The sequence below is a fragment of the Typha latifolia genome, chromosome 11 (assembly GCF_019914945.1).
Source record: "Typha latifolia isolate L0001 chromosome 11, TyphaL0001v2, whole genome shotgun sequence".
In the NCBI taxonomy this organism is placed as follows: Eukaryota; Viridiplantae; Streptophyta; class Magnoliopsida; order Poales; family Typhaceae; genus Typha; species Typha latifolia.
This window is the reverse complement of record NC_133096.1, coordinates 7,340,569-7,368,165: the sequence shown is the minus strand read 5'-3', so window position 1 is coordinate 7,368,165 and position 27,597 is coordinate 7,340,569. Positions and strand designations below refer to the sequence as shown.

At 37.4% G+C, this 27,597-nt stretch overlaps 2 protein-coding genes and 1 non-coding gene across 9 annotated transcripts; 1 reads left to right on the top strand and 2 right to left on the bottom strand.

Annotated features, from left to right (window-relative positions):
* Nucleotides 1–1,186: 1,186 nt before the first annotated feature.
* Nucleotides 1,187–12,778, bottom strand: LOC140797366 (protein ROS1A-like). Of its 2 annotated transcripts, XM_073150738.1 has the most exons (19): nt 12,618–12,768; nt 11,382–12,480; nt 8,891–11,233; nt 7,872–7,962; nt 6,217–7,756; nt 5,709–5,788; nt 5,172–5,256; nt 4,997–5,088; nt 4,826–4,894; nt 4,716–4,752; nt 4,542–4,624; nt 3,590–4,030; nt 3,382–3,418; nt 3,240–3,297; nt 3,021–3,160; nt 2,825–2,890; nt 2,563–2,677; nt 2,441–2,479; nt 1,187–1,922 (listed from the first exon to the last, which is right to left on the bottom strand). In XM_073150738.1, exons 2-19 carry the CDS (start codon nt 11,956–11,958, stop codon nt 1,795–1,797), a joined length of 6,021 nt encoding a protein of 2,006 aa, XP_073006839.1. In that variant the 5' UTR covers nt 11,959–12,480; nt 12,618–12,768; the 3' UTR covers nt 1,187–1,794. The 2 variants fall into 2 exon arrangements, with proteins under 2 accessions (XP_073006839.1, XP_073006840.1); XM_073150739.1 differs by having other exon boundaries at nt 11,448–12,778.
* A 7,675-nt stretch (nt 12,779–20,453) lies between these two features.
* On the bottom strand, nt 20,454–25,420 carry LOC140797620 (splicing factor U2af small subunit B-like). 6 transcript variants are annotated; one of them, XR_012110693.1, is made up of 8 exons: nt 25,209–25,349; nt 24,845–25,099; nt 22,454–22,540; nt 22,281–22,362; nt 22,015–22,141; nt 21,522–21,934; nt 21,336–21,410; nt 20,454–20,725 (listed from the first exon to the last, which is right to left on the bottom strand). XR_012110693.1 is itself a non-coding variant. In XM_073151219.1 (8 exons), the coding sequence occupies exons 2-6, from the start codon at nt 25,079–25,081 to the stop codon at nt 21,541–21,543; spliced, it is 927 nt and encodes a 308-aa protein (XP_073007320.1). In that variant the 5' UTR covers nt 25,082–25,099; nt 25,209–25,349; the 3' UTR covers nt 20,553–20,725; nt 21,396–21,410; nt 21,522–21,540. The 6 variants fall into 6 exon arrangements, 5 of the variants coding, with proteins under 5 accessions (XP_073007316.1, XP_073007318.1, XP_073007319.1 ...); XM_073151219.1 differs by having other exon boundaries at nt 20,553–20,725; nt 21,396–21,410; XM_073151215.1 differs by having other exon boundaries at nt 20,454–21,410; nt 25,209–25,420.
* Nucleotides 25,361–25,443, top strand: TRNAL-UAA (transfer RNA leucine (anticodon UAA)). Its single transcript has one exon. It is a non-coding gene; the product is annotated as a tRNA-Leu (tRNA).
* Nucleotides 25,444–27,597: the final 2,154 nt, after the last annotated feature.

Sequence of the window (27,597 nt, the reverse complement as noted above, 5' to 3'; positions counted from 1 at the left end):
GTTGATCCAAGTAATGAGATGATATAAAGTTTAGATTATCTTTTGATGACTCGTTTGCATCCATATTAACAAATGTGGAGGACTGTCACGGGCTTAAGATCAAGAAGCAGCTCCCCATTGTTATGCCAAGAGCCCCCTAATGAATGAAACTAAGAAGTAATGCTATGTCCTACAAGCACTTTACAAATAACATTTGTTATGAGACATATAGAGGATAATGGCACGTCATCTTTGTTTGTGAATCGTATGTGGAAAATATGACAAGTTGATTATAAAACGAACAATATATATTATACATATTATATTATATTAGAAATATATATTAAGTTAATTTGAGTCGAGCTTGAGCGTGATTAATTTTTCTTGCTTCTAAATTGCTAACTCGTCAACTATTATAAAAGCTAGAAAAGTTTGTGAGTTTTACGTTGGTATTAAAACTGAGAAATCAAGTTTAAATCGTATGACACAACGATTGTCTAAAATCTAAAATAATAAACCATCCATCATTTAAGTCAAGTCAACCTGGCGAATTAATTAAAAGTGGTAACCAACGAGGGCATCCATGGAGGAATCCAAGTAAAAATAATTTAGATAAAGTCATCATTAAAGTTTCATTCCGGCCTCAAATGAATTGCTACGAGGGTGGGGTACTACTACTTGACACAGCTTAGTGATGGTCATTCCTTTGCAGTACAAAGTTTGTGTGTGTGTGTGTGTGTGTGTGTGTGTGTGTGAGAGAGAGAGAGAGAGAGAGAGAGAGAGAGAGAGAGAGAGAGAGAGAGAGAGAGAGGCATTGGCATTTCGAGGCAGTCTTGTATGTCGGTTCTCTTTTACATTGCCCGATCTAAAGAAGGTCTAGAGACTAGAGTAGTAGTTGCGAGAGCTTTATGACCCTTTCCCTTTACCAATCATAGGCCCCTCCTCCCTCTGCTCCCTTATGCATGCTTGTGTGAGAAAAGAAGTGCTATAAACTTTTTTTTTTTGTTTGGATAAGATTCACACATTATAATTTAATATAGCTTTCCTTTTTCTCTTTTTGTGTAAAAGAATCAGCTTTTGAATGTACCTTTCATTCATCTTGGTGCAGTTACTTAGGTAGTGTGTGAGAAAGACAAACTAACTCATTTGAACTCAAATGATATATATGTGATTAAGTAGCTGAATAATACCATAAAACTTCCACGAGTATAAAACATTCACTTTTGCCAATTAAATAGATTTCTGCAATAGAACCTTCAAAGGCCAACATTATAGTCCAGCCTCAGCTGCTCTTAACATTGACAATTGCTATCCAAATAGTTGGACTTCATTTCCTGTACACAAATAAGACATTCTAATGCTCAATAAATCTGAAAAGCAATTAGAAATCATCAGTTATCCTACTTCCTAGAACAGCCAAATAAATCTTGATTCAGCTGGTATTCCAGACGAAACCATTATTATAGGACACTAATCGTTCTTCATTCATTCGGTACATTCAAAACGATTGACACTTTCGCTTTGGTTATCCAATCTGTGCAATTGAATGAAGGATGGTGTAACAGTAAATCTGTCCACCTGTTATGCTCTAATCCTTTCTAGGAAGAATGGCCCATCTTGCGAGCACGAAATGAAACTTCATTTTATCATTTTACAAACTACATCCGCTTTCCAACTGCCTGCAATTGTGACAATTCGTGACTTTCTTATGTTAGAAATGTTTGACTGGCTCAGCAACTTCTCAGTCAGGGATCCATTTTGCGGCCGTAGATCCTTTTGGTTAGATCCTGTTGACTATCCCTTCAAACGGGCTCGTCATTCCCTTGCTCTTGCTTCTGCCGTCTTTCTGTTCTTCAGTGCTTTGCTTGCCGGAAAGTGAAGCCGTGCATATAGAGGTCTCGGTGCCCTTGTTGTCCTATCAAATCCCCTCACACAAACAAATCCTGCATAACAATTTTCCTTTTCAGTAAAATTTTAATAATAAGAAGAAATACTGATAGTCTTCTTCAGTCGTTATTAAACAAATAAAAGAAATACTGATATTCAATTTATGTATTGCGGATAAATGGTCACATGCATAATTTGGGTGAATTACTGGCAGATTTTCCTGTCCTTCCATATTTTCTTTATCACATTCTAAATTTTGTCCTTCGAATCTGCACTGAAAACCAAATTATCTATGTGAATTATTCCAAATATCCCGAAGCATTGCAGAGCAAGTTTTGCAGTGTGCTTCTTTTCAGAATGAGGATGAGTTGGTTCCATTCTGCCAGAGAACTGTCTTATACCATGCTTTAATCAAGATAATCAATGTCACCAGTTCATCTCTTATATATCTATTGCTCTTTTCTCTTTCTCATTATCTGCTCTTATTCACTTCTAAGATCTGGTTTCCTTTTATCATACAATTTTAATGCTCTAAAGCCAACATGAAAGAGATGCTAGCGTTAGTCACATGTACCTCTCCAGAAGCAGTGCTGTATACCTTCAGTTGTTAGACCTGAAAAAGTGCACAACAAATAACAAGCTATCAGCGCCTGTTGAAATCATGAGAATATAAGTACTTGGTTATAGTTCCAACACCTTTAAATATTGTTGGTATTGAGGTTCCAAAATAAACTGTTCTTCTTGGAAGGTTCCATATCCAATTTCTGGGAACATCAATCGGATTTCTGCTAGTATCATGATCAGCAAACACCTGCAGCAAAACATTTTTATTTAGTTGTTGTGGTCAAATGGAGTAGATCGTAAAAGTACTAAATCTCCCTTCTTTTTCCATTATGACAATTACTATGTACCAGAAAGAACTGGTATGAAATATACTTCCATCAATAGTTGTATTTACCTCATTAACTTGAAAGTATGTACCATTGAGTGGAAAGCTTCCTCTCATTGCTGTTCGACAAGGTATCTGTTTATTGAAATATTTTGACAAACATTAAGTATTAAACTACTGTCGAGAAAAAGAAAACAGTTCATTTTTTCTCACATTTTTAAGTAATAAGATGAAGAATTTATGACAGAAAAGTTGAGAAATTTACCAAAATTGTGCCTCTGACTGTTTGAGCTTGTGCTTCTCGTATGCTATTGCAATTAAAGCAAGTTACTTTGTCACATAATTTACCAGTTTCTTGAGAGTTGCAGACTGCCATTGGTGCTTCAGTTGATTGTGCAGTTTCACCTATTTCACATGTTAGACAACAGTCAAATTAAGTTCATATGTTAGTCTACGACACATAATATTAAGCAATTGTTCTTGCCTGGAGTCCATATGGCTAGAAGATAGGGACAAGGATCATCAGGCTCCCTTTGATCCATCTATAAATTTAGAAGCAAACTGTTAGTGATTGCATCTTGTTACACAGATAGTGTATCTTATATTTGGTCAAGGAGATAACTTACTCCTTCTATCAAAGGGTGGGAATCTGGGAGTTCATACCTGCAATCAGGAAATGGTTTTCAAGATAAACATATAATGCAGTGTCTGAAATTAAAGATATGTAATTTAATTATAGTTACGAAGATAAATCTCCATACATCAGTACCTCCTTCGAAATTAAATTAGTATTGTTATGCTGTTACTACTACATTTTTGAGTATAGGCACATACACTTGATGCTCTGTTCTTAGGCGGCTCACATTCTTGAGCTTAGGCGTAGGGATTGAAGCATTTTCTGGATGTATAGCAACTAAAGCCCTTGACATGTCAGCATCTTGAATCTCCAAGTTGTTTTCTTGCATATAATTCTGTAAATTCTGTGTGAACTCTTCAAAATTAAGCTTAATAGAAGGAATTTCATCGGGGTCTTCAAAAAAATCATCTTCAATTGCACTTTCTTCTGCTTCTATTTCTTCAGCTTCTGGTGTTGCAGGTTCTTCAATGATTGGCTCATTGTTGTTCACAACAGTCCGATAATGTGAGTATGTGTTCGCCTCAAGTTGAGGTATAGGTGTTATATTCAGTATCCTCGGATGGCAACTCTCGGAGGCAAGAGGTACTGTTGAGCTCACTAAACCTTTCTCTTCTGGTCCAGGAAGAGCAAGCCTTGCACTGTATCATATGTAGATGCATTAGAGATGATTGCTTCTTGTACCCATAGGCATAAATGCAACATGATATCTCATTATTAGCATCTATGTGAAAAATTGTGTAGTTCTATTAGAATGATATCTCACATGAAACTCAGAGTGATTTATTATATCTGCTCTCATTTTCCAGGTGCACATTTTGCTTAAAAGAAATAAAAATTTTGAATACTTTAATTTTAAATATCTCCAGAAATTCTAAACAAGATAATGGCAAAAAAAAAATTTACTTCTCTTTTGGAAATTTATTAGCTCTTCAATTAATACGAAATTACAAACAGTTTTTGAACATGAAACTAATTGAATAATTCTTTCCAAATAGTCGATTGTTTCTCCATAATCAAAATAGTTACGCACATCCTCTCTTACAACTTGCATATGCAGTCCTTATAAAGTAGCGTCACCCTTCGTCTCTTAACATGCAGATATATAAGCTTGTATGTATTAAATTGATATGAATACTTTAACAAAGCTACCTGGCAAATGCGCTTGCGAAGTGCTTGCACTCTGCTCTCATTGGGCATGCATTGCAATTTGGCTTGCTCTTTGTACAGAAAACCTGTCAAGACTTCAGCACATTAATATGTAAAGTTGTAAACTAACGACTTGTGATTTATTCAGTTATCTCTTAGCTAGTCCAGAAGCATTACCTTTCCAAAAGTTATCATTTGATAGTGTAGCTCATACCTGTGTGGTCAAGCATATAATTAGTAAAGATAGGGCATAAAAGTGTTATTTGCAGTAGGTTTCTGGATTTTACAGTGTCCGCTGGTCGAGCTTACATAGCCGAGGCCAAAGATACTTCTGAATCGTCTCCAACATAGGATACCTTGAGAAGAAGATGTAAACTAGAATTTGTAAATACTGAACATATGCCATATGACTAATCGTAAAAGAGTAACTGATCTCTGTTTTATATGGGAATACTCACAGCTCTAATAGATGCAACTGAAGGGACTCCGGAAGCGGTTGAAGTGGTACCCATCCAAGTCTCACACATATGCGACCAACATTTGTGTCAACCTTATTTGTGCAAGAAAAAGGTAACATGTTAAGAACTTATTTACCATTCATTATGAAGGGTTCTCTTAAGCAAGAAAACATACTGGAAAAGCTAGATGGTGAAGAGTCAAAAGGCGAACACACTCAACACTTTTGAGTCCCAGTCCTCGTATGCTGAGGAGATAGTCTCTGAAAACATAGGAATAATTGTTTAGAAGTCAAACCAATAATAACAAAGATCAAATCGTGTTCTCGCTAATAATATCCATCATCATAAAGAAATAATCTACACAATAAAAGGAAGCTCATTTAGCTTATTATCATGATACATTGTCGTCCCATATCAATGACAGCTAGGGGGAGTCAAGGTTATGGTTGCTCCAAACATTTAAACTAAATTTTTTATCTGGTTTCCACTAGATTTATTGTTTACCCCCTTATCAGGCTCCAGGATGGAAGCATTCACCAGCTCTTCAAGAAAATCTAACATTGATGAAATATAAAAGACAGAATCTGCTAAAATGCATGCCAGAGATAAGCTGCAAATATTCTATTTGATTCCTTTCAACAAATAACTAGCATGCCCAAGTTCCTAAGTACACACAGATAATAACATGATTTTAATGTATTTCTGATCTTACTTTACTTTATCAGATTCAACATCTCGTAACCATTCAAGATCAATGCTTCCGTGATCTCCGACCAGACGGTTAAGAAATTCCTGCACGTAAAACAAAAACCATAATGAGTATATTGTCATACAACTAGAATCCAGTCAAACATCACTCGGTGTTAGAGGATCTTATGAGGGTTCTGGAATAATTATGTAAAATAAATTTGTTACTGAAAAGATAAAGATTTGCTGACCAAACAAGATGTTCTTATTTAGGCTGTTCTAAATTATTAAATCTTCACAGTTAGACATTAAATGTATAAGCGATAGCCAGCCCAAAAGCGAACACAAGAAGAACATACTTTCTACAAAATTTACGAGCTTTCTCTAGGCTCTCCAGCTAAAGCAATACCATATTCCTGAGATAACTTTCATGCTTCATCTGTGATGTAAAGCAGTATAACTACAAGCTAAAAGTCATTTCATTTAAGAGGCATTCCAGAAGTTTCTAATATAATGTTTCAGGCCAAGCATACCTTTATCCGCTCTGCCAGCATATTGTTCATCCCTCGCTCCCTGATAGCATCAGATATTTCCTTTACATCTGCACGCCTTATTGCTTCCCAATCAATTGAGTCCATTGTATCCTGGCTTCTCTCTCTTTCGGCACCCTTATGACATGCTTGTTTTCTCAGACTATCCCAGTCAAAAGTTCTTTTTTCTGGCTCACTTTTCTTTGCTTTCAATCCGTCATTTGCTCTTTCAGGTGAAACTTTTTGTGCATTAGAATATTTATCTTTTAGTTTTGCCTCAAGTCCCTGTACAGCCACCAATGTACTCTTCTGATTTTCAACCAAACTTTGCTGGTTCCTGCCATACAGCATTTGGCCTTGAACTTTACCGGCTTGTTGAATACATCCCACTTCAATTTGTTCTTTGTATTCCTTTTCTTGGAATTTGGCAGTACATTCCTCCTGTAAATCTGAGCACTTGTGCGAACTGTTTTCACCTAGTGGAGCATCAGTTCTATTCCTAGGAAGGTTATTTTGAAAGCTGAAATTCTTTCTGGCGCAAGCTTCTATCTCTGAGCTAACCAATGGTTGCAGATACTGCTGGCCTATCCGAGAGCTTGATTCAGCTTCTGATCCAGATTCACAATGTAACGACAACCTTCTCTGACCCACAAATTCATCTGTGTTGTATGCAGCAGCATGGTGTTCTTCCATAACCTTGGTTGTATTTTTGTTGGATATGCCAGAAGCAGGAGGTAGCTGATTAAATCCATTCTCACATTGTAATACATTGGCATCATTTGTACTGAGCACTTCCAAATTAAATGATGTGTCAAGGTCAGGAGGATATGACACATTCATGGGAGCATGCTGCCCATTCTGGAGATAAGAGTACAACGAGTGTAGTGATGGATCTGCACCTTTGAGATTGGTTGCTGCACTATGATGTTCTGATGAAGAAATATTATCAATAACCTTGCTTCTTGTTTCTGCTATCCGCAAAAGCTCTGTAAATGAAGTTGAACTCTCCATACCATTGCTGATACTTCCATATATTAGCTGCTCTGTTCCAAAGTTTGGCGAGGAGCTTAATCCAATCCGATCAGCTGTCAGAAATAGGTAATCTGAAGAGTTCTGAGATGAAACAACAGAGTTCTGTGATGAAACTACATCCTCCACTGACCTTCTATCTTCAGCTTCAGCAATACTCGTACTCCCTGTTACTGTAACTGGGGTGCCTGGCCCACTATCAGGCGACTCATGACCAGTATTTAGCTCATTTTCATGAGCATCAGAACATTTTCCTTTCGAGGAATCTACAACAATGCCCTCAGTATTGCTACCAAGTGATTCATTGCCGTTGCTCCCTTCTTTTTCATCTGTAGCCACCAAAGAACCTCTGTCATGCATCTCTTTCCCTAAAATCTTTTCTTGCCATTTGCTTGCATCTTCAAAGGATGAGATACACTCCTCTTTCTGATGAGTTCCCATTATTTCTGCTCCGGGTTTCCCATCACCTCTTGGTTTTACAGGAAATTTTGCAGCAAGGGCCATAAATGCAGAGCTGTTAAAATTGATGAATAATTTCAATAAAAATAATTCAAATGAAAGCTGATGAATAAGACAGCATTCTTAATTTATATTGTTGCTTTCACTAATATTCTGAAATTTTATCATACCTGGAAAGATGGTCTGAAACATTCTGAGTTAGAAAGACTCCTACTACTGAATCCACAACGGATCCTTTCCACTGAGAGAAACGCCTATCTCCTGCAAACATATCATGTTTTAAAAGGAAATTTGAGTATACATTGTTCCATTTTACTCGAACGAAATAATAACACAAAAGAAACAAAGAAAAAAATTTCAGAGTTTCTCTAGCCTTCAGAATTGACAAACAAGTCACAGGTGCCAAAATCTATAATTAATGTGCATTTGAGTTTCCCAACTGAATAAGGCACAAAACCCTGTTCTTGATAAATTAAAATTCCAATTATGAAAAAGAAGAAATCCAAGGTCTAATTATGAGGATCCTCTATTAAACACTAGAGAGGTTTTGTTTCAAAATGATGCAAGTTTTGCTTCTAGATGGACATCCAATGGTTATAAATTAAATTGAAATCTACATGTAAACTAATCAGAGGTAGATACTTCATTATGTTAATTTATTAATTTATATATGAATACTTAAATTACACAGAACTGCCAAGAAATGTGTCTTAAAGCATGACTAAACAAAGCAGGGTACCATGTTTCTATTTAGTTTCTTTTTAGTTGACGGGAGGCCATCAATTGAGCAACCATCCACCACCCAGCGGTACAGTCAGTTTCAGTTCAGGTTTTAAAATATTATGCAAATAAATTATGTGGAAATTTCCCTATAGAGCAAACTGAACACCATGTATTTAATTTTAATATGCAAATGATTAGTTCAGAGAGCAATCATGAATATAGAGGGAGATATGAATCCTTTGCTTCTGCAGACAATTCAATTTCATAAAAGGCAAATTATCCTAATCTCCTACCTGGATAATTGATAGCCTTATTTATTTCAGCAAAACATTGTTGCAGGTAGTACTAAATTGCATTATTGTTATCACAAAAAATAGTTGGCATCTGAACATCCAATATTAAAATAATGGTGTAGACAAGAACATGAAATCCAAGGAGGTAATTAATGAAGGATTGGCAGCAGTACCTTGAACAAGATGCATACGAGCAATGAATGAATCAACTCGCCCACGGAAAATGCGTCTTTCTTCTTCCCACCACTTCTCTTTATTTTTGTCCATCCCGTCAACTCCATCACTTGCTTCTTTTCCCATCAAAAGTTTCCACACACGGTTTGTCTCTGGATCTAGATCAACCTTGGCTCGTGAGCGCCTTTTCTTCAGAAGTTCAAATGGGCCCTCATAAGGAACCATTGCTCCTCCCTCATAAGGAACAAGAGCATTTTGCACTTGAGCTGAAGCACTCTGTTGGGCCCTGTTTATATCTAGACATTTCATCTTCTGAATCATAGCATCTAAAGGATCTGCACATGGTACTGTTACTCCTGAAATTACGTTGGCACCAGATAATCCTTTCAAATTGCTTCTACCTTCACTATCATGATTTTGTGTGTTTTGAAGAAGGGAATGTTTCTCCCTGTATGTTCCAGAAGTTGACGCAGTTTCATGGAGAACTATTTGTGATGGAGATTGAGAGACACATGAAGTATTCTCATGTTTCTGTGAGTCTTCATGACAGGTTTTTGATGATGCCATATTAACAGGATGAACCTTTTCCTTTCTTGCACGCCTTCTTGTTTTGGCTTTCTCTTTAGTATTTTCAGCGGCAGCTTCAATTGAAAGCTGGGGTTGACAATTTCCACCTTGCAGACTGTTGTTCCATCCAGAAGGCTTTGTAGGAGTAGGCAACTGGGTGCAGTTGGTGGTAATACATCTGAATTGCTTTTCAGGTGCAGCAATACAGTCGTTATTATCTCCTGTAGCACTTACAGAGGGTGGATTATGGGCTTGAACTGGTAAACTTGTTCTGGTTGAGTAGCTTTCTGCTTGCTCAAAAGACAACGCATAATCCGAAGCTCGCATTTTTTCAAGGGCCATCAATCTTTGTGCATAAGCAAACATAAAAGCTTCTGAGTTACTTAATGGTACCTGATTCGTCTTCCAATTACTGGAGGGCATGTGTGTCACTGAGGAAGAAGCATTCAGTGCGACATTTGTTTGCCCACTGTAGTCATTCTCTAATTTCTTTCTTTTGTAATTTTCAGTAAGGTAAGAGCCCTGTACTCTTACATCATGACATCCATTTATCATGTCATTCTGATTGTAGCCATGCTGAATACTCGCACTTGATAAAGCTTGAGTTCCATCAACAAGATTATGATCTCTCTTTGTTCCTTTCACTATGGTATTTGACAGCAGATATGAATCAAGGTGATTCAAGCCAGCTTCTGGAGATGTTCCGGATGAAGAAATCGTCAAGGAGTCATTCTTTCTAGCTAGTTCATTTAAATTTTCCTTCAGTGCATCTCTTTTAGAAAACCGAGGAGGTGTCATAGGATATTCTGGCATTCTTCTACACCCATCCAGCATTTGATTTGTTCTCATTGTTACTCTACTACAAGTTTGAGTATTTTCTGCAAAACTTGCATGCACATCCTGTATCTGATTGATTGAACTGTTGAGATCAAATGTGACTCCTGCCGGCAATTTGTCTGCCAGTCCTTGACCATGAGGAAGCTGCAGATTTGAATTTGCAGCTAAGTTAGTAGTAGTGGTCATGTCACATGCTTCCCGAGCTTGAAGTTGTTCATTGTTTGTAGATGTCAATGTTGGCCCCGGGCATCCATTTCTTGCTGGCGGATCTTCATTATCAAAATTTAAGCACCGTCTAACAGATTTAATACCACTTCCACTGCATGAATCAGCGACTTCTCCTGATACAGGAGGCTCAACGGTTGAATTTTGGTCTTTCTTCTTCCGGACATATTTCCTCTTACCAGTAGGTTTTTCTTCTTTATTGATGGCTGGTTTAGGTGTTACAGGCTTGGGCGTCCTCGGCTTTGGTGTTTTCGCTGGCTTGCCCTCTTTTATGACCTTAGGCCTGTGCTTCTTCCTTTTAGGCTTCTGCTGTGGTGTCTTGTTCAGGTCTATACCTTGATTTTCTCCTGTGCCCTGGTCCTCCATAATGCCTCGTTGAGCAGATAATTCTTTGGTTGATACAACTGCATTCTCGCCGCACTGCTGCTCTTCAGAAGAACCAACTTGAGACAGCATAACGGAGTTAGGTGCAGATACCACCGTTTGCCTCAGATCTGAATGTTGCCATCTTCCAACCTCCTCCTGAATGTTTCTTTCGTCTGCTCCATCATCGACCAAATCAATGATTTCACAAGGCCGGTGATCTTGTACTGATTTATTTTTCTCCATAGGAACACAGATGGATGAAGAAAACAGATGCTCATCCATACCCATGCTCACTGCTTTCCCTGGCAGGGCATTAAATCTTGGGAGAAGTGGAACAGGCAAACCAGCTGCAAGGAATGCATGAAATTAAATTCAAAAAAAAAAAAAAAGATCTCACAAAGAAATTCCATGAACTCAGTGCCAAAAGTACCAGAAGCAAACAATTTAGTTCATAGATGTATGAATTTGACCACTATTACTAGGAGAGAAACTTACTTTGAGAAGTATGAATTTGACTACTATTACTAGCACTGCAAAATCTTGGATTCAGCAACACCCTACCATTCAACAGCAACTGATTAGTGGGAACAGGCATTTGCTGGCTCCTGCCTATCTGACCAGGCATTGGGGGTGTAAAGAATGTCACTTTGCTAGCTGGAGCTCCATTAGGGAATGCAATGAGCTCCCTGTAAGTATCCTGCTTCCATCCGTCGGGGGGTTGTCCAATGGCCATCATGCTCGAACCAACATTGTGACTGCGACTTTGTGGAACACTAAATTGGCCCGCAGAAGGCAATGCTGTCGCCCTGGAGTTATTGAGGTTGCAAATTTGATCAGTTAAACCATATGAACCCGAGGAAACCCCTTCCTGGGAGTCCAAACCACCATGGAATCCTGCGTAGTTGTCGATAGTTTCGAACCAATTTGAGCTGGGTGCCATTCTCCGCTGGCCATTGGTTGGGTTCAAGGGCCTTCTCATCGGGACGGGCTTTGCCGGCGTAACCGGAACCGGAGGACCCTGGATCTCAAAATCCTTGTGCTGCCAAAGAGGAACTCCTCCACTGAACTCCATCTTAAGCTATGGAGACCAAAAAGATTGAATATTTCTACCCAAACCCTCTTGTTCTCCAATCTGCCACTTCAAATCTCACGGATTCCTCACCAAAGCGCCTTCGAGTGAGGAATCCAGAAACATTTCTGGCCACCCATCTACAAGAAACGCTCTATGTGATAGAGAAGGATAAGAAAGGAAGGACCTTTACCCTCCTCTCAACACTTCAATGCCAACGGGAGAAAACCCAAGTTAAGCTTTTGCAGGAAAAAGGACTCCTTTGCAGAAAAAGAGAAACATGATCAAACTCCAAGCTCCACACCATATCCTGCACTTAAACCATCAGATCTCCCCACCCAGAATCCAGCTATCTCGTAGATTCGAGCCAGAGAAGCCAATCCAGAACCCAATGGGAAAAATTGGATCAATTTGGCAACGACGGTAGAGCTTTAACTCGCCAAATCTTGGCTAGGGGAGGAAGGAGGTAGGTAAAAAGAAGGAAGACGAGAGGGGTTGTTATGAGGTGCATCGAAAGGGAATCCTCTGGCCATAATCACATTCCAGACATAGCGAATCAAATGACCGAAAAAGAAAAAGTAATTAAGCTCGAGAATTAGATCAAGAAATCCCATAAAAGAAGACAAGAAAAAAGAGAACAGGAGGCTCCTTCCTCTACATACCGGAGCCCATCAATGCTTGGTTTCGGGGCAACTATTAAGTTTCTTTCTAAGATCTAAAGAGAGAATAAAGGAGGCAAGGAAGGAGGAAGAGAAGGGTAAGGGAGGAAGACTTGTTCTACTTCTTCTTCTTCTTCTTCTTCTTCTTCGTTTTGGGGTCGTCCTTCTTTGTTAATTTATTCTTTATACGGGTTTAAAAAGTAAATACTTGCTAATACTAGCATTTAGAGATAGATGTACAGTGTGGAAAACAGCATACTTGTTTCGTGACGAGGGGCAAAATCGTCAAAGAAGAAGAAAAATAAACAGCAATAACATGGCAGTAATAATTTATTTACTGGTATATAACGGGAAAAGTTACGGTTGGTTTCAGTTAAAGTCAAGGTGGGACGGAGTTCGAGAAACTGGACTTCTCACGCGATAAATTCCACGCGATATTCTAAAACGAGAGCACGTGCGAGATCAGCTGCGCTCCTTTTGCCGCGCTCTATATTAACCGTTAGAGAGGAGCGGTTTCTCCTTTTTTTTCTCTTTAAATTATTTAATAATCCATAAATAATTATAATAATTCGTTTTTTATTTTTATTTTGATTTTTTATAGTGATTGATACGTTACAGAATCTACTACTTAGCACAAACAAAAAGAAGAGTAATAATATACGAGGAGAAAAGAAGTTCATCCCCAATGATAGGGTTCACCGCGTGCATAGCATGCGATTTTCGAGACACATTTATCGAGGATGATTTTTTTTTTAAATATTATTATGGTGGCATGTAGGCTCTCTCTTTCTCTCTCCCGCTCTATGCCGGCCACATGGTCGATGCGCCGCCCCCAACATGGCCGCCGTCAAATTCGTCTTCTCCAAACACTGATTTTGTATTTGCATAGTCAACTAGCTTAAATAGCCTATTTGTGTAATATTTTAAAAAAAATTGAATGGAAGAAGTGTAATTTTTCATTTCTTATTGCTATGATATGTGTTGACTAATGGGGATATATATTTGTCTTTAGAAAAGAAGGTTGAACGGTAAACTGCCACTACAGTAAAGAGGAGTAAGAAATTGTCCATGAACAAAACAAAATTATGACAAAAATAAAGAGAATGATTAAAGCTCCCAGCTTGCTCAACAAATTTGCTTGAATTGCTAATAATAGCCCGTTTATAGTTGAAGACTACCTGTTAATGCTACTCTCTCACATAACTTTATCAACATAATGATGGAATAATAATAGTAAGTAATGCTTAAAAATACCTTTGGCCGGCGGCAATGGTGGGTTGCCGACAGAGTCGGAGGCGGAGGAGGAGATTATAATAGTAAAATTGCGAGGGAGAATCAAGCTCAGCTCGATTAATTAACGACAAATGATTTAATAAAAACTACTAATTTATCTTTCCTAATCTAACAACTGAAATTAAGTGATACTAAATAAAATTAACCGAAAGTACAGGCCACTCTTTTATTAAATTGTAAGAGTAAATTAGTCATATTTTATTTCTCTCACTTAACTATCTATATTTTCATAAAAAAATAAAGATAATAATAAATTGATAAAAATTGGCACTCATGTTATCAAGGAAGCAATTATAAAGATAAGCAATAAAAATTACTTAAATTTTAGCTTACTTATCGATAAATCTAGTCATACATATGTAAAATATCTTATACACCCCTTAATTTATCAAGTGATAAAAATTATTTGTAATAACTAATAGGTTAGTATCGAATCATTGCTTTATGTTAATTACCAAAAGTTCTAAAATAGTGAGGAGGGTGAATTCAAAGCAGTTATTACCTAATTCTCATTAAATAAATGGTTGAGTGAGATGATCTTCCTTCAGGAAGAAAGGAAAGTTTGATGTAGGTGGGGACAAGTGGATGAAAGAAGCGATGTGCCACCGACCAAGTTTGGTCTGCATTCAGATCCTTGGAGACAGACAGCATGGAAACTTTATATTCCTCATTTATTAGAATGCTAAGCAGCATCTATTATGAAAGACATTTTTACTATGCAAAATTTCTAAACAAAAGATTCTTCTTAAATTATAAAAATCTATAAGAAAATATTCGATCCAGAAGAGAAAAATAATAATAATACATGAGAAAGATAGCGAATGCTAATTGTTTTAGGACCACACAGGTTATTATCCTGCGCAAGTTCCGAGGAGAGAGCACTCACAATGATTAACACAAAAAGATGGGTGACTTCCACAAAAGTAAACACCCACCCATTTTTCTACGTCAGGATTTTTAGTTACTTGAAGTCCAATCCAAATGTTCACAATTGGATTGGGTGGGACCCAATGGGATAAGATGAAAAAAATAAGGGTGGGGGGGGGGGGGCAATACCTGTTCCTGCTCCTTTGGTGTCGTGGTCAACTCTGGTCGTCAAATTATAATTGACCTAAAAGCTTAAGTTGTTAGTTAACTCTATGACTTCATCGTCTTGTGACGTCATAAGGAATCCTTAGTAATATTTATTCATAATGGACTCGTGCTACTAAGTAAAAATCTTAGATAATAATTTTCAAAATATTCCCTCTGTCGAATTGATAGCCTCTTTATATTATTTTCTTAAGGAGCTTGTCCAAATTTTCACAACGGAGAGCATCCAGCTGAAATTAGGAAAGAAATTTTTATTATGCTCGAATTAAGCCCGATTTTGGATATTTTAAATTAATCTAGGTTTGATTAGCCTAATTATTGGATCTCTATATTTCCAAGCTAAATCGAGCCTAATCTTTTGGAAAAGCCAGGCCCAAACTTGATAACATTTTCAAGTCAACTTGACCCAATAGGTCACTTTAAAAATACATCAACTTAATGTGTGTATATATATATATATATATATTAATATTCATTTGTACTATAGGACGTACGGTTGAGTAAAAGAAAATTAACTTACACGTTTATATATTTTATTATGTCACGTAATCACATTTAAGACTTTTCTCATCTAGAAGACTAAGTTATATTAACCTAACAATATAACACAAATAAGACAAAATTATAAATAACGCCCTGTATTTTGATTATATTAAAAAGTAATAGTAAAGACCTTCTGAACTATTATTATTTTCCATATATATTCTTTCAATTATTTTTGGCCCACATACAGTCTTTGAATGAGTAAGAAAAAAAAATACTCTAAATCTCTCCTCAAAAGAATCTTATGGTTCAGGAGGTGTATATGATAAATAATTATAGTCGAGGGTTTTCAGTGAAATTATTCTATTAAAAGAAGCAAGAATATAACAAGGAGCATCTCCGTGCCTTAACCAGCCCATGTCCTACCAATCAACACGTACGAACCGCACCGCACCGAACCGAGATGGAATGAGATGCGACGAGACGATCCAAACGAAAGTATTCTCTCTCGAGTGAGAAATCCAAAAAGCCAAAAAAACTATCATCTCACGAGATGTACGCTGGGCGAGCCGATCTCGAGGGAACAAATGTCACGTGACCGCGGGGGGGTTGGTTTCGTTTGGTTTGGTCGAGGCGTAAATATTTGTCCACGTTTTCCTCCGACTTCCTCCGCCTCCTCCTCCTCCTCCTCCTCCTCCTACTACTACTACTACTACTACTACTACTTCTCTCTTCTCTCTTCTCTCCCTTCGTTTGTTATTAATTTTGTGGCGTGTGGGGCGGCGAGAAGGTTGCAGGGCATTGATGAGAGGTGTGGGTGAAAGTGAAAAGGGAAGTAGGCATCTTTCCTTCTTTCTAGTTTCTACCCCCCCCACCCACCCCCTCTTTTGTCGGCCATTTCTTCTTTCGTCTAATCACACTCCAAATTACTCCATCTAATTAATCCCTTTCCTAATTTATCACCTCTTTCGTAGTTAATACCAATTAGCCTAACTTATGTATTTTATCAACCAACTCAAGGCTTAATGGAGTGTCTATAATGAACTCAATGCCTTGTTCTCATTTATTTTTATTTTTAAATAACATCATCAAAACACACACACTCGTTCTCTCTCTCTCTCTCTCTCGCTTTGATTAATGATAATTAACTGTGATCTATGGTTTGTGTAACTACACTTATTAAATTACTAAGATGCCTTAAAAAATTCTAGTCTTTGATCCACACTAGCTAAATCTGTTTTAAGCTAATACCTCGTCCTAGTTCATCCCACTAAATTAAAAATCCCTTCTTAGATCTAGTTTTAGAAGTGATCTTTAGTATACAATTCTATTTGAAAATGATTGGGTTTAGTTAACTCATGATGTGATATAAAATTTACAAGAAAAAATGATGTTACGGTGATAAAATTATAGGGTGTTATTTAAAAAAATTATTTATTAACACGTGACTATTGGCTAGTCTGAGTTATAAAATCATTTATCACTTATACATTTGTGACCCGTCGTATCACTATTCTTATATAATACTTAATAGAGGTGGCAATTAGGTCGGATTCGAGTCAAATTAGATCGTGCAGTTTCAAGTTTAAGTCAATACAAACGTGTTTATTTAATAAATAAGTTAAATAGAATAGATTAGAGCATATTACGCATGTTATTATAATTCACATAGATAATTTAATACTCTAGTTAGGTGTCATCTCAAAATTTACAAGGGGACTCCTAAAAGAAGGAATGGAATTATGGCTAGGGCTTTCATATTCTCCATCCTTGATATAATTATAAACATTCATTAGGATGATCAAGAGTTATTAAGATTTAAAAAAAAAAACTAAATGGCATCAGGTTTGGAACATCAATGGCATTTTATTTATTTTTTTATTTTGAGAAAAGAATATCAATGGGAAATATTCATGCGGAATTGGCGATATAATGATGGATATATAATTTATGAGGTGGGATTGCATCATGCTTCATTTTTTGTTTCAGCTGAGACAAAGGAAAAGGGTGAAAAATTAATGATGGGAACATGAGAGTGCAGGCCAAAATAAGTGAACAAGAGAGAGAGAGAGAGAGAGAGAGAGAGAGAGAGAGAGAGAGAGTAGTACATCCCACTTGGTGTTTGATAGTGGCTTTGGTTTCAATGCCTTCCATCCCACTTGTCTTCTTCTCTCTCTAGATTAGGGCGAATACTATCTCTGAGAAAGAGACCATTGGGTTGGGAATAATAAACGAGCTCTAAATAATCAAAAGAGAACAGTGTGGGTGTGCCCAATGGAAGAGGTGGTCGGTTTGCATAGATCAGAGGACCTCTTTTTTTTCTCAGTGAACAACACCTTGCATAGTTACTACTACACTTGTTTTGTTCAAGATGGAAATTTGAAAACTAAGTTTCACTTCATCTATCTTTCCATTTGGTTGTGGCTTGAGAAGGTTTGGGCAATATTGAATAGCTACAAGAGATCTTATGTTTTCCTTTTTTAAGGTTTGACTCAATGAGATTTTAATTGAGAGGTAATCCTCATTTTCTCTCAGGAAAACAAATTTTGTTTGACTCGTATAAGAGCAACATAGTCGGCCGCTAAGTATCTTAACCGTCGTCGAAAATTACTACGGTTGAAAAGTACAATATAATCTAGTGGCACAAATAAAATGAGAGTAGTGTGTGTGGAAATAGAATTCCACTGCCAATGATAGGTCAATGGTGCTCATAGCATAGGATTCTCGAAACACATTTATCGTAGATGATTTCTTGCAAAAATATCGTTATCATTATCGTTAAATAAGTATGTTATATAAATATAAAATTGTATATTTGATTAAGACATCCGTCATTTTTGTGAACCTTTTACATAATAGAGAAATAATATTACTGATACACACTATTTTCCTTTATTATACATAACAAGCCATTAGACTCTCAAAATTATGTGCGTCTAGTTCTATACTAAAAGCACAATTTGTTATAAAGAAAGTGCATAATTTGTATCCAAGACGTGCATAGGGACTCAATGTCGTTATTTTGAAAACCTAAAAGAGATTTTTAAGACAAATAACCCTTGTAAAACATGTTGCTCATACTATGAAAATTTACTCAAACTCAAAATTCTGATATTGAGAGGAAAAATAAAGTTGCCACAAGCCTTCTTTTCATATAATCATTCCACTTGCTCTTAAGGAAAACAAAAACAAAAAGGTATGAACATCAATATAAGGACTTACACATTTATCAAGGATAGTTACATATGTTATATACATATAGAAATGTATACTTGACCATGACTCAGGGAAGTATCTTGAAACTAAATGCTAAATGTATAATTTTGTATAACGGAGTGTGCATAATTTATATCCAAGATGTACATATAGCGGAGAGATTTTTAGTGCAAATAGCCTTTTTGTAAACCATGCTCCTCATTTTATGAAAATTTACCAATAAATACTCTAAATTGTAAGTTTCCTTGTGAAACAAACGAGTTGCCACGAGCCTTCTCATATAATCATCCCACTACATGAGACTCAGCCCTAAACAAAACGAAACAAATTATAAAGATCAATATACGGACTCCTTCAAATGGATCAACTTTCAACAAATCTTTTTCCATAGAAGTTCCCTCTTCAACAACTCTAATACTGCTGGAGAAGATTTCTTACAATTGGAGAAGAAGAACTCAGTCCTATTACTGTTATATTTTCTCAACCATGACATACACAATCAACCCACCCACCCCCCGCCTTTACCAGAAGGAAGAAAACGAGAGAAAATGGTAATAAAAAATAAAATTATGGTTGGTAAAGATGCCACCAAAAGCTCGTGCAAAGAATTTCTAAACCAAAGTTTAGGCCACAAAATATCCAATCTTTATATAAGATTCTGGTCACACCTGTCATGATCTGAGTGCAAGTATGTGTGGTCCAGACAACCATTGCAGTGGTCCCTTGTTTCATGGGACAGTGATTCCTCAAGCATTTCTGTCAAGGCTTCACAAGACTTCATCTGAAAAGGTCTGTGTGTCCTCACCACTTAATTAAGCAGGATGGAGGGGAGGGGCATCAAAGCTGCTGCCTGCCCAATTATGATGTATGAATAGAGGGGAAAGGCCAAAGCCAATGCTTAGGTGTAATGTACCTGGCTGGAGTTCATTTCAAAATTCCTATTTGAGACTACAAGGAGGACATGTACAACCCCATGCCTGTGTGTGTGTGTGTGTGTGTCAGTAGTGAGGTGAGGTTGTATAAGTAAATTTGTCCTGCTTTTAAGGGGTCCCAAATCCAACCCACTTACACCTAAAAATGTACAGATTGAAAGAAAAGGGAACCATGATACAAAGAAAAGGTCACATTTTGAACAGTAAATGAGTTGTACCCACCGAGTATCTAACCCAACATCAAACAATAAGCTGTTAACATCATTCAGACAGTCTTCAAGAAATAGTGACTTTGACTAATAATTAATCCAATAATTAACTTCTAAGTTATAACCACATTTAAGATATAACCCACACTCCAAGCCCAAGAAGCAAGTCTGCAACTATGTGGCCATTGCTTATGGCATCAGCAAATAAGAATAAGGGCAGTAATATCTATCTGTGGAGATTAAAGTTAAGGGCGTGGGAGTCAGCTTTGGACCCCGAAAGAAAAGTTTGAACCATCACTTAGTTCAACAGATCACTGAAGACCACTGAGTTGTACTATGAAATAAAACCTACATTGCTAGATGGCCATGGTAAACAAGGCAATGCACTTCTAAAGCAACCAAAAGCTTCCGCCTATGCTGGATGATAGACAAATCACCTGCTGCTTGCAGAGCATTGGTCTAAATATAATGGGAAGGTGTTCTATGGGAGCCAATTAGGTACAAGATCAAGATTCCAGCAAAAAAAAAAAAAAAAAGAAACACACACACACACACGTGAATGTAGGCAGATATGCTATCCACCAAGAAACCATAAGAACTTAAACAACTGCAAGTCGCAACAAGCAAGAGTCTCCAACTGATTAAATATACCAGCAAACACCATTGTTCAACAAGATTATGAGCAAAATGCTCTTACAAATGTTAGACAGATATCCTAGGAAAACCAGTGTACTTGGTAAGAAGAACCGAAAAAGTGCAGTAGCACTTGAGTTTTACATGGACTAATGATACCTGCAGTACCGACGTTCCACCTGTCATCTCACTGAAGGCCCTGCTGTAACATGACGCTACAAGTCATATCAATACATTTAAGTGCGCACCAAACCTGCACAAGTTCCATGTAAGCTGCATGAAAATGAGGTGGTCATAGTCGCAGGGATACCTGGACCTGCAAAGCTTGTAAACATGTAAGACCCTTTTGCAATAATGAGGCAAAACTATCAAAAATAAAAGGAGAAAACTTGCCTTACAACACTTGAGGCATGGTACATATACTGTAAAAAGTGTCAGCAATAACGCAACCAAGCATGCATGAGGTAGTCAAAATTCATATCTTAATCCCAAATGGCAGTCTCCAGTGACAAGCAAAATAACAGTCACTATGAAGTTACACTATTATTTACACTGTAAACGCTAGCTATATTTGAGAAATTTTGTGAAATTTCTAACCAATAATGTTCATAGCTGTTCACCATCAACCTGCAGACTTAACATTTTAAAATTTGTGTGCTTATAATTTAATCCATAATTGGAAACCATGCAGGCACAAATCAAAAGGCCTTTCTACAAAAGAAAGTTAGCAAGTAAACTGTGACCGAGTTATAAATGCATACTTAGATAGCATGGTTTTCATTGATTGACCACATCCTGGACAGAAATTAGTATAATGGGAGTGAAGCACACAATGAATGCAAACTCGAAGTCAGGCTGTGTACCAAAAACAGAGGAAATCATTGAAAGTTTAAAAAACATTCCAATAGCACAGGATATTGAACCTGCATACCAACCACCTGCACAGTGGAAAATGGGCAGTAAGCTAAGTTTTAAGCAGGTGGCTTTTGCAAATTCTTTCCCCTCTTCTACTGACACACGATTAAACACTTCAAGGACAAAGGACTAACCTGCAGTCATTTGCATCTCTTAATATCCTCCTCCATTCTGCTCAGACTGGTCATTGTACGGTCCATCATGTTCAGCAGCCCGATTATCAGAGTGATTATTCTTGTTAGCAGATTCTGCCTGTTCTCTTTCCCTGTTCCATTGCTCAATTTTGGCTCTCCTTTCAGCACTACCTTCTCTAACTGGGCTCCTGTTCCTTCTCCCTCCAGGGCTTCTACTACGACCCCTTTTATGCCCCGGACTTCGGCTCCTAGGCCTTCTTCCTCGTTCTTCATGATGCCTATCCCTGTCATCATGTTGTCTTCCATAACCACGGCCACCATGTGGGCGGTCTTCATAACCGCGGTGCCTCTGGGGACTGCGGCTTCTGCTATGCCTCCGCCGATATCTACCAAATAGTTGCCGCCTCAATTCCCTAGAGGTTGAAAAGAAAATTCTGGTTAGATCAATAACATAAATCAAAGTTTGGTATCAAATGGACTGTCAAATGCGTACCTGCTAATCTTTTTCAAATGCATGAAATTGCAATAGCCACCTCGATTACAAGTGTTCTCTTCATACTGCCTACATGTAGCCTCACGGAAATCAGTAACTGGAGAGAAATCAACGATAATTGGGCGTCCTGAAAAAGAAGTTTAGTTTAGAAGGAATCAAGAATGAAAGATAAAGATAAAAAATCCTGTTATAATAGTTAGAATGCAGATGAAATGAACCCCATTAGAAAAAGGAAGGTTATGAAAAAGTCCGGCATAGAAAATGACCTGCATAGAATCGCCCTGTCAAATTCCGGAGAGCATTAGCAGCATGTTCTTCTTCTCTAAACTGAACATATACATTACCAACCTATACATAAAGGGAGATTTAAGCAAGATTGACAATTTCAAGCAGAAGAAAAGGAAGAATGCCAGATTGAGAATTTAATAGTAATTACTACCATATGGTCAGCGAGATTGTCGCAGATGTTCAGGCTCTCAAGTTCGCCGTACTTACTGAGCTCCTCAAATAGATCTTCATAGAAGTCCTGATGATAATAAAACACTGTTTGCATCAAAATGCATATAAATACTAAATGTAACGTTGTCTCCTTATGCCGTAAGATCACAAATTAAATGTCAACATTTAAATTAGATTGGAAAATTTGCAAGTCAATTTGTATTATAAATTAGAATTCCTGACTGTCAAGACTAAAGAAATTGTATTACAACTATGAAAGTTCTCTTGAAAAGATATTATAGCTAATAAAAATATTCACTTGTACTACATGTGATAAAGAACACGACAAACAAAGAAAGATATAGTAATAGCACAGTAACAAGAAAGTGTTATTAGAATGCCATCATAACTAGGTCAATTTCATTATATTTTATTTTCCCGCCCCTAAAGGAATTAAACTTGTTTAAAAGAAAAAAGCCAAAATATGGCTTATGTTCCATTATGAAACTGTAACCCTGCATCTACTTTTTTGGCAAACACAATAACTATATGCAGCATTCACCAAATCAATAGCAAGACCTAGGTTTTGGCCTTCTTCAGTCTCCTCACCACCTAAGCCTGCCTATGACACAAATATATTGCTAATGTGATGAAAGTGGTCAACAGGCTGTCTACAGGTAGATTTCTGAAATGCTACATTATTTACTTCAATCCAAATACACTACAAATAATCAGCCATTCAGATCCTCCATAATAATTTTGTGATTCTTGGCAACACCTCCACACTGCCCCAAAGTCCAAATATCCACAAGTTTCTTAGGATTATTGAATTGGCCCCAAACCTCCTTTGCTTTAATCGACACATCTCTAGCATATTTACACTTCAGAAACAGGTAAGTAGCCGTTTCATCTCTACTGCAAAAACTACAGCTAGTATCCCCATTCTAATTTCTCCTGGCTAGATTATCTCTAGTCAGGGCCCTGTTATTATAAGCAAGCCATATAGAGAAGTCTTATTCTTAAAAGGAATTTGCATTTTCCATATCCTTGGGATCACCCAGGAGATCCTACCTATATTATTAAGAAACATATACAAGGAACTAATAGTGAAAATCTCACTTCAGCCAAATCTCCATCTGGCACCATCTCTCTGATCACAGTCAAGTTTATTAGCATAACAGGACCCTCTTATTATAAGCAAGCCAAGAGAGAAGTCTTATTCTTAAGAGGAATTCACATTTTCCATGGCCCTGGGATCACTCTGGAGATCCTACCTCCATTATAAAGGAAATAACTGTGAAAATCTCACTTGAGCCAAATCTACACTTGACACCATCCTTCTGAAAAGTCAGCTTTATTAGCATATCTCAAAATTTGAATCATGTCGTTCCTCCTGAAACAGACCATCATATAAAAACCTTATGTATTTTATCACCCAACAATCATCATCCCAAACATCTCAACATAACAACCCTCATCCCAAGCAATTGCATAAAAATTAGGAAACATAATGGCCAGAGAAAAATCTCTCAGCCAAATATCAGTCCAAAACCTCCCAGTTGTACCATCACCAACCCTTTTAATCAAACTAATTTTAACATAGGAGCTAGTATGCATAACACCCCTCCAAAAATGAGAAACCCTGTTTGAGATCCTCAATTTAAATGATCCTTTTGTAATATCTTTTACATATGATATCAGCCCGGAATTGATTATCAGAAGCTAATAATTTCCATCACTACTTCGCCAAAAGGGCCAAAATCATATCCTGGAGGTCCAAAACACCCAGACCACCCATCTCCCTCTTTTACAAACCTATTTCCAATAAACCAATTGATAATGTTTAGCATTCTAACAGATATCAACTTTACAGATATATTTGCTTCTAAGTTCTAACCTACTAAAAGTAATGTAAACTTCCTTACAGTGTAAAAGAAAATGTCCAAAATCCTAATCTGGATTAGAGGCAACAAACACATAAAGCATGGAGATGGATACAAGATATGGATACGAAATGATACACCGCTAGGGGAAATGCCAAAACAGTAAGGATATAGCGCATGTCTGTGTACACACATACAAGTTTAATGTATAGTGACTTGGGGTTAGCAAATTCTTGTTATCTTCTGAATTCTTGTATATTATTTAATCAAGGAATTGTTCATGTAACATATGAAGTATATATCTAGGCACATCTCCAACTTATTCACCAGCAATGCTAAACATCCATAACTAAACATTGTCAGTAATACGTCAAAAGGCTATAATTCTATCATTTACGAGAAAGCTCTTCTGAAAACAAGGTTAGGAAAGTCACGAACATCAAAGAACTCAACTTTCCAGGACAATAGCCGATTTGAAACAAGTCGAAAGCTAGGAAGAACAGAATAACCTCGAAGTGCTGCTGGATCTTGCGAGGATCCATAGCCTGGCCCTGGGGGTCAACTCCAGGGGTGATCATATCGGGCCTCTGGTACATGTTGGAGAGGCAAAGGGTGGGGCTGATGCTGGGCTTCGTGTGCAGTCGAGAGCATCGATCGCCGTGGCGGCAAGCACCAATCTTGAAGTAGAAGGGACAGTTGACGCGATCCTTCTCCGTGCCAAAGATCGAGGCCAGGTGCTCCGCCATCGGGTCGAAACCCTAACCCTAGAAAACAAAGCAGGAAGATGTTTACCGAGAGGAGAAATCCGAGTCGAAGGGTTTTAGATCTTTAATTTCAAACAGGAGGAGAAGAGAAGAGAGGAGGACAGCGTACGATTAGGAGAGGAGATAGAATTGGGGGGAGTTTCCAGCGCAAAGACGGCGAGGACGGCCGAAATTTTTGTGCTCCAAGACACCGGCACGAATTAGTAGTAGGGTTTGCGTATTAGCTGGATAAAATTAGTTTTATCAAGACTTTCACAACTTGCTGGTTTGCCCGAGTGGTTAAGGGGGAAGACTTAAGATCTTCTGCACTCAAGTGCGCATGGGTTCGAACCCCATAGCCAGCATTTATATATATATATATATTTTTTTTTAATGATGTTTGGTTTTTATAGTTGGGATAAGAAAATTGATATGGTCTTATTGTCTTCTTCTTAGTTTGACGTAAATGGATATTTGTAATTTTATTTACAACTACTATATTGTCTACTCTTTATTATTTTTTTAAGGAAAATAGATTTTATAGATTACCTAAACGGTTACAAACGTCTCCCGAAGTATCGGAGACCAAAATATGCCTAAGCTCTAGAGGATATCCCCTATCTCAAATACACCCAAAGCCTAAGTTTCTACCATGGTTAGCAGGCAGTTCGCAGCTCAGTTAGCTTCTCGATAAGTGTGACTAATTTTACAATTTTCATAATTATTAGTTATGTGAATAATATCGTCGATAATAAATGTTAAGGACCCGTGTGGCTTCTTGCCACCTTGCAAAATGCTGACAAGAGCGGAAGAATCAGTCTTAATCCAGACGGTTCGTGTAACTCTTTATTTTAGAATATTGTCAATTGCCAAGTATATTATACTCTTATAGCATTATAATATTTAATATGGATCTAACCTTGAAAATGTAGCACAATACATAGCATAAATAATACATAAATAAATAAATAAAAAGAATCTGAGAGGGCAACGGTTTATCATTTGCGTATGTTTAGTCTGTTAATACCTGTTTAGCTTCATTTTTCTATTATAAAAAGAGATTTATCTGAAAACACTCGTTTTATCTTATGTTGGCAAATGTGCAAACCGCTCACACCAAAACCGCCAGAATCGAACGGCTTTTAGGGAAAAAGAATAAGCAGGCAGCAAGCATGATGTAGGGAAGGTGGAGTTTTCAGTAAGATTGACCTGCACCATATAACAGACTGGAGAAATTCAAACTCAAAGTTCAAATGAAGCAGAACAGTAGGGAAAGTATCGACTCAATATTTCAGACATAGAACATCAAATTATAACTCCATCGACGCTAATGGTGAGAAAGAGAGCTGCTAAAAGTGGCTGCTTCCAAGTCAAGGTCCACAACTGACGTTGGCCTGTAGGGAGTCGTTTCTGAACTGAAATCCGCTTAGATCCCGGGCGAGCCCTAACAAAGAGGCTTTGTCATTCAGATAGTGACTGGCGTTTTTTTAGCTATGCATCACACACCTCATGTGGATCTAGCTTTCAACAGCATTCACAAAGACTTGCCATGGTAAGGGAGAAGGGGGAACAAGCAAAGCACACTTGAAGAGCGCAGTACAACGGAGAGTTGTATGCTGCGTTCGGGAAGGATGAATCGCTCCCAAAAAGAAATAATGGGACTGGGGGACGCGATACGAGAAGCTATGAATTGTCCCTTTTTACAGCTTGGGTTCCCGTGCGTTCACCCGAATCAGACGCACGAAATGATTTCCGAAGCCTTCAGGCAACCTGATGTCTTCGATCCTCAATTGTCTCAAAAGGTCCAATATACATACATTATTGGACCTTTTGAGTAATGGTCAAGAAGATCTTGTGATAATAATCGAGAAATTGCAATAAAATTCCTTATTATTAAATTCATAATGCTTCTGATATTTTTTTGGATGGGCTTCATCACGAAGGTCCCATTAACTCGAGTTCATGTCATACTTATTGGGTATGAGCCCTCTAGGCTCTTCAACAACTTTCACCGTGTAAGTTGTTTATGGGATGAGAATTTAGAAGTCCGACGCTTTGAACAGGAAGATGAAAAAATACGGAGAAGTTGATCGGTGAAATGATAATTGATACGACAGAAGTACAAACTATCAATTCTTTTTCTACATCGGAATTTTTAAAAGAAACCTATGGATTGATATTCATCATTTCATAGATATCAAAAGAAGAAAAAAAAATGTTTTGTCTATTCGATCTAAGAAAAGTGGGGAATGCAAATTTGCTTGAAACATTTCCCAATCTTCGAGAATCAGAAGGATTCTTTTCGAGTTTCAATTTGTTCATTTGGAATCTGGGTTGAAAGAAATGAGCTTTTTTCTGCGCCCCTTCACTCACTTCTGAATGACTCCTTTAGGGTTCCATATAGGTACTTATACCTTTAAATAAAAATACACTAGGTTAGGCAAAAAATCATTTTTGCGTCACGACGGAAGACATTGTTGAGAAAGAGATGGCTTTTCCCGAATGAAATGAAACATTTG

Bases quoted from the DNA above. Each gene is read 5' to 3' on its own strand.
- LOC140797620 (XM_073151215.1), bottom strand. From the start codon at position 25,081: ATGGCGGAGCACCTGGCCTCGATCTTTGGCACGGAGAAGGATCGCGTC. The intron at 22,541-24,844 runs GTTATTCTGTTC...TATTATCATCAG, and splicing joins AGATCCAGCAGCACTTCGAG to GACTTCTATGAAGATCTATT. The intron at 22,142-22,280 runs GTCATTTTCTAT...CTTCTTTTTCAG, and splicing joins GACAGGGCGATTCTATGCAG to GACGCCCAATTATCGTTGAT.
- LOC140797366 (XM_073150738.1), bottom strand. From the start codon at position 11,958: ATGGAGTTCAGTGGAGGAGTTCCTCTTTGGCAGCACAAGGATTTTGAG. The intron at 7,963-8,890 runs GTACTGCTGCCA...ATATGTTTGCAG, and splicing joins TCGTATGCATCTTGTTCAAG to GAGATAGGCGTTTCTCTCAG. The intron at 4,625-4,715 runs GTAATGCTTCTG...AAGTCTTGACAG, and splicing joins AAATGATAACTTTTGGAAAG to GTTTTCTGTACAAAGAGCAA.